Consider the following 13,427-nt stretch of genomic DNA (forward strand, 5'->3'; position numbering starts at 1 on the left):
GGATTCTAAGCATTTTCAAGAATGAAATCGATTACATATTGAACTGAAAGTGGTTTGCCGCTTAATAAAAATAACTCCGTGAAAAAGATGACTTGGAAATACCTGTCTATCCTATCCTCAGTTATAAGGAAGAAATAGTATATACAAAAGTGATTTGTAAACAGTGATACAATTGTAAGGTGATGTTAACTAAACAAAATTATGGCTTTAATAAAAAGAAGTAATAACATTCTTAGGAAGAAGTAAAGATTGTAAAACACAAAGGTATGGGAACTAGCAAAAGTCCCCACTGTCACACTCTCATAGCCTGTGACTCCCTTCCTCTGGATGGCTCTCTCTGACTTGATCAATGCACTATGTGGTTATGATTGCCCTATGACTTGAGAGGTATTTGATATGTGCCATGAATGTTGTGCAATTTTTAGTCTCTGTATACATTTCTCTACAAGTTACAAATGAATATATCAGAACCAGTGACAGTACTATTGTCTTGAATCCTTTGCCTCTTCTGCTGGGCTGAATCAAAGTTTCTTCCTAAGTCCTATTTGAATTGCCAAGGCCACTTGGGTCTAAAAGCAGTGCTACAATATTACTGCCTAAGGCAATGAAAATGTGTGATGCCCCTTCCCTTGAATAAATGCAATTACTTTAACAACATCTAATTTATCAGTTGCATCGTGTATACCCATAATTAAAACATAAAATAATCCTCTGAGAAAGCTGAGCAGTACTGATTGCAAGTTCATAAGGAAATGTTAATAAAATTTAATTCATTATATCACAAGGGTTATTTGGTGTTAGTAATGTCAGTAATCAAGTTCTTTGGTCTTGATTTTCCAGTTTTCCCCTTAAATAACATTATTTCAACTCATACTTTCAGAACCTTAGAGGCCACTTAAAAAGCAGCTTACTTTTCTTGCCATAATCTAGCCAATATTATTTCTAATCAAACGTGGGATAATCTGAAGCTGTTTCAGCTCCTAAATATTTAAGAATAAATCAGTGGTATCATAAATAATGACCTATACATTCTTCACTTGAATTAGGATTGGCCATACTGGCCTGAAAGAGCTCTCATTTCAGCGTATATGAATTTTAGTCATCTAGGGCCTGTACGCAAATGGAGTGAGCTCCAGATGTTTCTCATGTTCTAGGATTAAACTTAAATGATAAAATATTAAGTAAAAAAACACCTTCTGAAGAATTTAACTAATTAGGTAATAATCTAAAATTCTGAGCTTACTAAAAGCATGACAAAAGTCCAAGTAGGCATAAGTTTTTACTTCACATTAATGTTAAATATTTAAAGTCCAGATACACACTATTCAATATTCACATTGGCAAACCAGCTTAACCACGTGATTTGAACCATGTAAAGTTGAAAATCTCCCCCCAAAATTCCCCAAACCCCCACACATCTCTTTAACTCACCATGATATTTTACTTTGAATTGACATAATCTTTATTTCAAAATAGCATTTATATTATAAAAATGTAAAAATCCAGCAAAACCAGAAATATTGAGATTCTTTTTTTCTGGGCTTTCACATTCATTGATTTTTTTTTTTAAATTCTCAAACTCTTTTCAAAACAATTTACATCACCCCCATTTCCAGTCTGATTACACAAACACATTATGGTAGAAGGGCCTAGAATAAATACATAAGGAAAAGCCAAAGCTGTGAAGCTAAGTGTATGCAACAGGATCTATCAGGAAAAAAAAAAGGAGTCTTGGGAATGAAACATAAATGAAATAGGAGTAACTGACAGATATGAGATTCCTTTCAGTCATCTTTGTCTTTTGCTCCATGTTTAAGGATGCGTGTGAACTCAATATAATTGAAATTTCCCTTTTTGTCAATAGGTGCTTCTCTATACAGCTCATCTACTTCTTCATCTGTAAATCGGTCCCCCATTGTTGTCAGCAGCTCTCTCAGGTAATCTTCCTGAATGGTGCCTACAAAGAAGGAAAAATACTGAGTTTGAGGGAGCAAGTATTTTCCAGAATCTTCCTGAAGCTGTCAATTTCTTAAACTAGGGCACACGTCACAAAGTATTTCAAATACCCACAGGATCACTAGGTTGAATCTGGAAGGGAATTTCAGAGATTATCTAGTTCAGGGATAGGAACCTGCAGCCTCAAAGCCACAAGTGGCCCTCTAGGTCCTCAAGTACAGCCCTCTGACTGAATCCAAACTTCACAGAATAAATCCCCTTAATAAAAAGATTTGTTCAGTAAAACTTGGACTCAATCAAAAGGCCACACCCAGGGACCTAGAAGCCCACATGTGGCCTCAAGGCTGCAGGTTCCCCACCCCTGATCTAGTCCAACCCCATCATTTACAGATAAGGAAACTAAAAGAGGAAACTTAGATATAGCTACAAATAAGGCTGTCATCTACAAATATAAAATGGAGAACTGAAGCAAGAAATTACCTCAATTCTCCACTTTATTTTGGGCCTCTGAAGTTAATATCTCTGCAGAAATAATTCAATGACTTCTATTTTTTTCACTAATGTTTATCGTCTGAAAACATTCCATTTGGGTGACAATTAAATGAAATTATGATAAAATTTTAGTGAAATAATGGATTGTAGTAAGATTAAAATTTCAATACTGATCTATAAGGAACTGACACGAAAATTGAGGGGAAAAACTCAACCACCAATGGACTGAACATTGGTCAAAGAACATGAACAAAAAATTTTCAAAAGGGTACACAACTGTAAACAACGTTGAAAAATCTTCAATCACCTTACAGAGAAATGCAAATGGAAACTGGGATCCTGCTTTACTCCCAATTAAACTGACAAAAAATAACTTGTGGCAAAACTCAAAGTGGGTAGAGTTGTAAAGAAACAAGCATATAGAATTGCAAAAGTGGTACCAAATTTTTAGAGGATAATCTGGCAGCATACAACAAGAGTCATAAAAAGGTTTTAATTTGATAATCTCACTGTTAGAATTATACTTTAATAGTTATTGTAAAGGGGAAAAAATTTGTCCATACAAACATATCAACACTATCTGTAAGTGCAAAAAACTGAAAAACTATAAAATGGTTGGTGAACAACTGGACAAAATTCTGGCATTTAGGGACACTAAATGCCATTAAAAATGATAAATATGCAGAATATAAAGAAACTTGCAAAGGTCTACCTGAAGGGATGAGAAGAGAAGAAAACAGAACCTACCAAACACTATGACTGCATAAAAAGAAAAGCATGTACATAGAGAAGTAAACTGGTTTGGTGCACTGGGCATCAGACCTGGGAGTCAGGAAGACTAAGCTCCAAATCCCACCTCAATTACTGGCTTTGTGACTCTAAGCAAGCACTTTATCTCTGTATCTCAGTTTCCTCATCTGTAAAATAAGGAGGGGAGATGGCTGTTGTTGGACTCAATGGCTTCTAAGGTACCTTTTAATCCTAAATCTATAATTTTGAAATAAATACTGACATGAACAAAAAACAGAAGGGGCGACACAAATAAACTTTTACGGATACACGTGTAGAAATTACTTTTTCTATATAGTGCCTGGTACACAGGAGGCACTTAAATGTGTGCTGAATTGTATTTTAAAGTTGTAAATTAGGTTTATTTACTTTTGCTTTCATGTAACGTTGAGTGCATCTTCCCTGACTGCTGTAGAGGTGGAAGACTATGGGTATGGAATACTACATAGTCTGTTATATGTAGTAATGGACTAGGCAGGAGAGGAAGGGAGGGATATTTGGAACTGAATGTAATATAGCAGCAATTAAAAAAATTTTGTAAATAATAAGATATTAAAGGTAATTATATACTATGACAGGCATTTTCTTAGGAGCACCAAGTAAAATAAAAAGACCTAAGTATTACAATAATCTGAAATAAAAGTTCTTAGCTTTTACAGTGACCTAAGGAGCAAAAATACTATTTTCATCAGGCAATAATACTTCTCTTAATCTTGGACATTAGCTAGTGAATGTTATATTTGTTCCAAATGTTATAATGAATTTTTAAAGCTATAATATAAATTGTGTAAAAAAATTTAACTACTACAAATAGGTAAGATTTTTAGTCTCACTTTTACTGCATTCTGAGCTGTTTCAAAAAGTATTTCCCTTTGGGGAGCAGCTAGCAACTAATTTTATCGTGGGCCTTTGAAAAGTATCTGCCGTGTAGATACACAGCAAAAATTTACAGCGAAGTTGCTAAGGTAAGGAATATAGGCTATCATAGCTGTAACTATAACTAAAAGATCAAAAGAAAAAAAATATTCAATTTAATAGATAAACATTTTTTCCTTCCATGAGAGATGAACTGTTAAAAATTTTTGTTAAACTGAAAACTATAAAACATTCAAAGAAACAGGAAACTGAAAATCAATCATTTGGGTAAGGAAGAGGGCTTCTCAGGAAGTTAGGGGAAGAATTGAATAATACCCTAAGTCTCTAGAGAAGGGGAGAGAGGAAAAAAAAAAAAGAATATCTGCTTTTGGAAGTAACAGTTTCCCAATGGAAAGAGCCAAAAGAATTAAGCTCAATGACACAAATCCTGGGGATTTGTTTAGCATTATAAAAGAAGCTGTTGGATTAGGAGATAAAACCATAAATGGAATGTTAATATGTTTAAGAGAACAAGAATTGTCTGAGCAAACTGTATTCAACAAAATCTCAACTCTCAAAACTCCTACCTATTCAAGGGACCCATTTACCTCATTTAGCAATATTTGTATTTCCCTTTTCCCCTTAACTCTGCCAAGGGATTTAGCAGTGATCTATACCCAGTGCTTTCACTTCCTCTTATACGTACACCTCTGCTTACTTACCTGACCCCTCACTTTTGCTAATTGGCAAATCTAATAAGCCTTTTTTCAGTCCTCATACTCCTTCACCTCTCTGCAGCCTGTGACACACAGTGAGCGCTACCATCTTTTATTTTCTGCTGCATCATTTTCTCCTTCTTTAACCTTCAAAGACATCACATTCTTCTGGTGCTTTCTTAACCATTCCTCTATGTCCTGTGATGATACTTCTCATTCTCTTCTAAACTCCTTTTCCAAGTATTCCCCAGGAATGGTCCACGACCCTATATGCTTTCCCTCTTTGCTGTCTCCCTTGCTAATTCCATTCACTCCCATAGATTCAACTGCCACCTTTTAAGCAGATGATTTCCAAAATTTTAAATTGGGTTCTGACCACTTCTCTGAGGTCCAGATTTCCATCTCCAGCTACCTATAGGCCATCTCCATATGGATGTTCCACCTGCTGTTGAGTCATTTTTCAGCCATGTCTGACTCTCTGTGACCTCATTTGGGCTTTTCTTGGCAAAGGTACTGGAATGTTTTGCCAAAGGTCTCACACAGCTAGTAAGTGTCTGAGGGTAGATACGAACTCATGAAGAGGAGACTGACTATAAGAGGTGAGGAAGAGGAGTCAAAGGTAACTTCAGTGTTATGAAGATAGGAAACAGGATTAATGGGGCCATAAATAAAAATAATGAAGTCATATCACAGAGCAAGTTAGAAGAAACTTGTCAGGAAATCAGTTACTATGTTCAATCAATCAACAAGCATTTATTAAATGTCTACCATGTGTCAGGCCCTTTACAAAGACAAAAATGAAAAACACTCTCAAAGAGCATACATTTTATTGAGATAGACAACACACACATACATAAGTATGTGCAGAATACATTCAAGTTAGAGAAACAGCAGTAACGGAATCAGGAAAGTCAACTATCTATAGAAAGTGGCGCTTGAGCTGTATCTTCAGAAAAGTTCTAAGAGTCAGAGATAAGGAGAAAGTGAATTTCATGCATAAGTAACAGCCAGGGCAAAGGCAGAGATAGTGTCAGTGGTGATGGACCAGAGAATTGGAAAGGTACTAACATACAATGAACCTAAATAGAGGTTGTGGGCAAGTTGTGAAAGGTCTTTAAAGCCGAACAAAGACAAGATTTTATTTGAACCTAGAGACAATAAGGGAACTCCAGGAGTGCATATAAGTGGGAGAGCAAACGGTCAGCTACATTTCTAAGGAAAATTACTTTGGTAGCTTATGTGCAGGATGGACTGAAGCAGAGAACTCCACTAACATCTCACAAATATTGTTCTTTCACCTTTCACTGCCACCACCCTCCTGTAAAATGCTATTACCAGCAGCCCAAAGCCCTAATTACTAGGTGCTAAGCTGATGTGGGCGTGAAGCCCCCAGGGCCCTAAGGGGAGTTGCTAAGACCAGAGCCAATAGTATGCGCCTAAGTTTTGGTAGCTCAGATGACATTTCATGATGTGCAAAGACTGTATAAAAAGAGAAAACAGAGCTATTTGCTGGAGGCTCTCTCTCCTGGAGGAGTGTTGGTATGGGACTCTGGGCAGCCACTCTAAGAGCTTCCAGGCTTGTCAACCCAGATGTTGATGGTTTCTTGGTAACTATGAATTGTATTTGGTCTGTTTATGATGTATGTTTGTAATTTGTTTGTGTTTGCTCTGAAGTTCAGGGTGCTGGCTTTTTCCCCTGAACTAAGTGAATGATATATGTATATGCTGGATTGAAATAAGATTGTTAACTCCTTAACGTTGCTTTCCTTAGTAAAGCAGATCAAAAGAACCTGTGCTGGCAGCGTTCTTGTTGTTGGGCTTGTGTTGGTCTTTCACCCCTACAACAGCTGCTAGCCAAATTGTTGAAGCAACAAATCAAAGTAAACAAATGATGGAATATTACTGTGCATGTGAAGAATGCTTGTGAAGAAAGAATGAGACACTTTCCGTGAAACTTGGGAAGACTTGTAATGACAGTACTGAAGTGAGGAGAACAAGAACAATATAACAACAACATTATAAAAAATAAACAACTCTGAAAGCCTCAAGAATTCTGATCAACACAAAGATCAACCATGATTCCAGAAGACTGGTGATGAGGCATGATACTCATCTCTCCTGATAAAAAAGGTGATGGATTCAGGGTCCAACGAAAACATAGTTTTTATTATATGTGGCAAATTGGGGAATTTCTTTTGCTTGACTTTGTTACAAGGTCTTTGTTTTTCTTTTAGAGGAAAGAAGAGCAGGGAGGTAATAAAATAACTTTTAAAATTAAAAAGTGAAATTTAAAAATTGTATTTCATATCAATAAACATTTATTAAGCCCCCACTATGTGCCAGGCACTGTGGTAAGCACTGCGGAATACAAAGAAAGGTGAAATACAGCCCTTGTTCTCAAGAAGCTCACAGTCTAACTCAGGAGATAACAGGCAAACAACTATATACAAACAGGCTATATACAGGACAAATAGGAAATAATTATTGGATGGAAGGCAACAGAATTAAGACAAATGGGGAAAAGCTTCCTATAGACAGTGGGATTTTAGCTTGGACTTGAAGTAAGCCAGAGAAGCCAGGAAGCTCTGTGGAGATGATGAGGGAGAGAATTCCAAGACAGTTAATGAAAATCCCCAGAATTGGGAGATGAAGTGACTTCTTTACTGGATTAAAGAATATGTGGGGATGTAAGAAGACTGAGAAAGGGGGACAGGTGATGAAAGGCTTGAATGCCAAACAGGATTTTATATTTGACTGGAAGTAAATAGAAGGTTACTGATGGGGTGGGGGAGTGGGATTGGGGAGAAGGGTGCCATGGTAAGACCTATACTTTAGAAAGATCACTTTGAAAGCTAAATGGAGACTATACTGGGGTAAGAAGAGACCTGTGGCAGGGAAATAAATCAGTAGGCTATTGATCTAGTTCAGGTATGATGCGAAGACAGCTTTTACCAGGGTGGTGGCCATGTAAGAAGAGAGGCGTGGGCATATTCAAGAGATATTACAAAGATAAAATCAACAGGGTGTAGCAACAGACTGAATACGGGAAGGAGAAGGGGTGAGAGATAGTGAGGAACAAAGGATGACACCTAGGTTTTTGAGCCTGGGTCACTGGTAATAACCTCAACAGTAATCAGAAAGTTAGGAAGGGGGAGGTTTGGGGAGGAAACATAATGGGTTCAGTTTTAAACACGTTGAGTTGAACATTCCCACGAGGCCTTCAGATCAAGATGGCCAATAGGTAACGGGAGACACAAGACTGGAGGTCAGCAGCGAGGTTAGGTCTGGGTAAACAGATTTGAGAATCATGAGCACAGAGAAAATAATTGAATCCATGGGACCTGATAAGATTGCCACATAAAAACGAATAGAAGGAGAAGACCCAGGGGTGCAAGATGATTAGTGGGTATGACTGAGATGAAGATCCAGAAAAGCTGACTGAGCAGTCACATGCGAGGATAACTTCTACCTCATGGCTAGCAAATTTGCACTAATTCTTACTCTTCTTATCCCTGCATTACTGAATCATAGCAGCCTAGGAATAAAATACCTCCAAACCCATTACTCTTTCTTTTATCCACACTCTCAATGCCACATTACTCATGCCCTACTTCAACTCCACTCACCCTCCACTGTACCCAATGGAATTCCTGTTCCATAATGAACAAACATGCCTTCATTCTGGATCCTTCCTCTCTCATATGCCTTCCATTTAGTGGGATCCAACACTTGCTTTCTCCCAGATGGTGTGTCCCTGGTCATTCATCAACACTCTCATTACTTTCACTTGCCACCTCACCAGAACAAGGTAATTCTTTCATTCCTTCCTATTTTCCTCTCTCCCTACTCACAGAAGCTATTCCAAACCTCCTCTTCTCTTCTCAAAGTGTCCTGCATCTCCTCATCCTCCCAGCATTCTCAGCAGATGGAACTTGTTTTTAACTTAACAAAGAAAACTGGCATTTAACTTGAGCACTTTCTTCTCTCTTTTTTAACCCTTAACTCTCTCTCTTCCTTTTCAAATCTCTGATAGTGAGGTGACCCTTTTCCTTTGCCAAAGTCAACTGTCTACACAGGCCTTTGATCCCATATCCTTTCATTTTCTCTAGAAGAATGACAATCACCCCCACTCTTTCTCTAATCTTTAACTTCACCCTATCTACTGATTCTTTTCCTACTGACTTTAAACATGTCCAAGTCTTCTCCATCCTTAAAAAACAACTTTAACTAGACCCTATGATCCTATATCTTCTCCCCTTCTCTGCCACACTCCTAGAAAAAACTTGCTTACACTTGCTAATTCACTTTATCACCTCTCCTTTCCCACTCTTCTAAACTCTCTGCACTCTGGCTTCTAACCTAATGCAACTTAAACTGCTCTCTCTAAAATTACCAATAATCTCTTAAATCCTAAATCTGATGATCTTTTCTGAACCATACTTCTTGACCTTTTTCCCATATGGTTTTTTATCATCATGTACCTCATGCCCCTATGTCACCTCCCGGCTCAATAAACTCCAGTGGCTTCCCATCACCTCCAGAATAAAAATAAAAATCCTCTTTGGCACTTTAAGCTCTTAATCTGGCCCTTTTCTGCATTTCCAGTCTTGTTACCCCTCACTCTCCTCCATTGTCGCTACAATCTAACCACAAAGACCCTCTTGCTGTTCCTCAAACACAACTCTGTATCTCCTGCCTCCATCCATGCCTTTTCACTGGCTGTTCCCCATGCCTGCAATTTCCTCCTTCCTCACATAGGCTTTCTGGCCTCCTTTAAGATTCAGCTTAAGTCCCATCTTCTGCAGGAGGCCTTTTCCAATCCAAGGTACTGGGTACCTTGAGATTGCCTTCCATTTACTCTATATTTACCTTGCACGTACCCAATATTTATATGTTGTTTCCCCCATTAGAATGCAAGCTCAAGGACAGGTACTGTTTTACCTTTCATTTTATCTCTAGCACTTAACACAGTACCTGGCTCACATTAAATGTGCTTAATAAATGCTTGATGACTGCTGACTGACTGGTTCCCAACACTCTGTCCTGGAGCCTCCTTTCTTCAATCTATACGCTCATTCTTGGTGATCTCATTAGTTACTGTTGGTTTAGTTATCATCTCTATGCAATGACTCACAGAACTCTCTCTCTCTCTGTCATCTCCCTATATCCATATCTATATCTACCTATACACACACACACACACACATCTCATAAAACCCTGAACTCCAGTCCATCACCAGCTGCCTTTTGGATATTTCAAACTGGATGCTCCATAGGCATCCTAAACTAAAGATGATTTTAAAAAAAGAACTTTATCTTCCCCCCTTCAAACCCACTTCTGACTTTTCTTATTTTTGGCAAGGAAACTACCATCCTTCCAGTCACTTAGATCATACCCACTGTGCCAACCTCTACTCCTCACTCTCAATCACCTCATATATCCAATCAGTTGCCAAATCTTGCCCATTTTACTTCCACATCTCTCAGATTCATCTCCCTTTTGCTATTCACAAGACTACACCTTAGTACAGGCTTTATTCACTTGATACCTAAACTCCCGTAATGCCCCATAATGTAATGTAAGCGTCTCTGCTTCAAGTCTCTCCCCTCTCCAATCCATCTCCCACATGGCTATCAAAGTGATCTTCCTAAACAAAAGTCTAACTACATCATTTCCCTGCTTACCAAACTCCAGCTTTCCCCTATTATTTTTAGGATCAAATACAAACTCCTCTGTTTAACAGTTGAAGCCCTTCCCAGCTGGCTCTGAGCCACTTTGCAGTCTATGTGATACTCCTCTTTTACATACTCTATGGTCTGACCAAACAAGCCTTTCATAACATTTGTTCTCCTACCTCTGTGACTCTGCATTAGTTGTCCCTCTGCCTGGACTACATACTCTCCCCATATCTACTTCTCAGAATCCCTTGCTTCCTTTAAAATTCAGCTTATACATTACCTTCTGTATGAGGCTTTTCAGGAATCCTCCCAGCTGCGAGTGGTTTCCCTTGTAAAATTACCTCATATTTATTTTTTGCATATACTTACATCTTCCTTGATAGTATGTAAGTTTTCTGAAAGGGGACTGTTTCATTTTTATTTTTTTATCCCTAGAACTTAGCAAAGTACAGAGAACATAGAAGGGCTTATTAAATGCCTGCCTAAAAATCATACAACAGTTCTTCACCTGGAGAAGATGGAAAATAAAGAGGAGAGTGGTTGAGAGATAACAGCTTAAACAAAGGCAGAAAGGAGAAAACAGAAGTTATGTTTAGATGAGAGGGGACTACAACTAAAAATATGGACAGACAGGGACCAGACTCATGAAGTTTACTCAGTTCAACAATTCTCTGTTTTATGCTAAATAGGATCTTATGTAACTTTTAATAAGGAATTCATTAAGGTCTCTCCTGATCCCTCCTTGTGGCATTAGTGACTCTGGGTTCCCAGAAGCTATGCCAGAAAAAGGATAATTTTTAGCAATTCCTTCTAAATTTGAAAGGCTTCCAGCATGGGCCAACTGATACCTGTCTATAGTCCAAAGACCATTCAATCAACCAACAATCAACAAGCATTTATTAAGCACCTACTATGTTCCAGGCACTGTGCTAGGCAGCTAGGAATACAAAAATGAAAATGAAACGGTCCTGGACCTCAAGGAACTTATGCTCTGAAGGTAAAGGCAACATGTACAAATGAGTATATAGAAACCATGGGGGACACCCAATCAAAGGCAAAGAAATGTAATGTTGTGTGTAAAGAACAACCAAAAGGCCGGTGTGACTGGATCACAGAGTGCATGAGGGCAAGGAAAGTCTATTAAAGCTGGAAAGGTAGTTTGGGGGTAATGTTGTAAAGGGTTTTAAATGTCTAAGAGAAGAGTTTGTATTTGATCCTAAAAATATATTTATAATTAGGGGTATCTGCTTACAAAAAAACTTTTTCCCAACAGAGATGTGCAATCAAAAAAGTTTGGAGATCACTGATCTAAATAATGCCCACAGTCAGCCATCCGCACTATATGCAAACTACCTGCCACCCACAGGGTAGGTAAACCAGCTTTGCTGGCAACTCAAAGGAAGAGACAGGAGGCAATATGTGCCTGGCAAGTCAAAACACTATTGATCATTTTCTCCTCCCAGATCCTGATGGAGACCATCCAGGACCCTGAATCTAAGAGCCTTGGGACTGACATTGTCCCCCCCAACCACCAGACCTGCTTCTAGTTCAGTCCCAAAACCATCAGTGAGGGTCCATGGGCATCGGCTGGCCAGTTGCCACTAGTGGATGGGCAGATAGGCCAGTGGACTTTACTGAGTAGAAGAGTGACATGGTGAGACCTGTGCTTTAGGAGTATCACTTTGGCAGCTACATGGGTGATGGAGTGGGAAGAACCAAAAGACAGAGAGATTAGGAAGCTAATCTGCACTAGGGTGGTGTTCGTGTGAGGAGAAGCCAAATAGGGAGAGATGTCGCAGAAGCAGAAAAGCCAAGACTTGGTGAGTGGCTAGATACATGGGATAAGAGAGACTGTGGAGTTAGGTTGGCTCCAAGGTCGTAAACTTCAAGGATTAAAAAGATGGTGGTGTTCTCAACTAAAAATAAGAACTTCACAAAAGGGAGTGGATTTGAGAAAGATAGAGTTCTTTTCAGATACATCTGTGATACCTATGGGATATCTAGTTTGAAAGGTCCACTAGGCAGCTGGTGATGAGGGACTAGAGCTCAGGGGAGAGGGTAGGCTTGGATATACAGGTGTTTCAAAAGTCTTATTACACTTTTAAGCTATTAATGCTTGGAATACACTGCATAGTTCTGTGAGTCATTGGCACAGAGAAAACAATGACGCCTATGGGAGCTAATGAGGTCAACAAGAGGCAGAATTAGATAAAACCCCAGGAGAAACTGTCATTAATCAGAGGCTCATCACCAGACTAGCATCAGAGTAGTGATTTTTTCTGGGGCACCATTAACTCTCCAAGACTATCTACTAAATTGTAAGAGGTGTTACACTCTGTATTGGTGGAAGTTGTACCTGTATCAATAAAATAACAGATATGGATGTGAACGAAGAGTTAAAAATATCTTTTTGACAAGTTTTACAAAATCAAAGATTTTAATTCCTGCTATTAACTATCTGAGAAGGCTACTTCTGTGACGAGAATCTTTAGTTTTACTGTACTCGAAGATCTAGGTAAACTTCATACTAACATAGTTAGCTAGACACATCTTAATTTTGCAGCTGATTTGAAAACTATGTGATACTATTTCAAGATTAGCACCCACCTGTTGCTTCTTCATCAAAGCAAGCAAAAGCATTTCGAATCACATCTTCTGGATCTGTTCCATTTAATTTCTCACCAAACATAGTAAGAAACATGGTGAAGTTTATTGGACCTGGAGCCTCATTCATCATAGCATCTAGGTATGCATCAGTTGGATTCTTCCCTAAAAGAATTCACATGAAAAAAATTTAAGGTTGATAACTGTGATGCAGTTATTTCTAGTATAATAATAATAATCATTACCTTACTACATACTAATTATTACTCAATATGCAATATTGTAACATTAAAGCTTAGAATGTAGATTAAACCAAAAGTTACTTTGAGTAAAAAA

The 13,427-nt window shown here is 38.3% G+C and overlaps 1 protein-coding gene across 1 annotated transcript in view; it reads right to left on the reverse strand.

Moving 5' to 3' along the window:
* Positions 1 to 1,266: 1,266 nt before the first annotated feature.
* Positions 1,267 to 13,427, reverse strand: part of LOC118856125 (myosin regulatory light chain 12B) — a 29,186-nt gene continuing 17,025 nt past the window's right edge. The window contains exons 3-4 of the mRNA XM_036766227.1: positions 13,095 to 13,256; positions 1,267 to 1,957 (exon numbers count right to left, since the gene is read on the reverse strand). Coding sequence (XP_036622122.1) covers positions 1,785 to 1,957; positions 13,095 to 13,256 — 335 coding nt within the window. The 3' untranslated portion in view covers positions 1,267 to 1,784. The remainder of the gene's footprint in view (positions 1,958 to 13,094; positions 13,257 to 13,427) is intronic.

The sequence above is a fragment of the Trichosurus vulpecula genome, chromosome 1 (genome assembly GCF_011100635.1).
Source record: "Trichosurus vulpecula isolate mTriVul1 chromosome 1, mTriVul1.pri, whole genome shotgun sequence".
Taxonomy (NCBI): Eukaryota; Metazoa; Chordata; class Mammalia; order Diprotodontia; family Phalangeridae; genus Trichosurus; species Trichosurus vulpecula.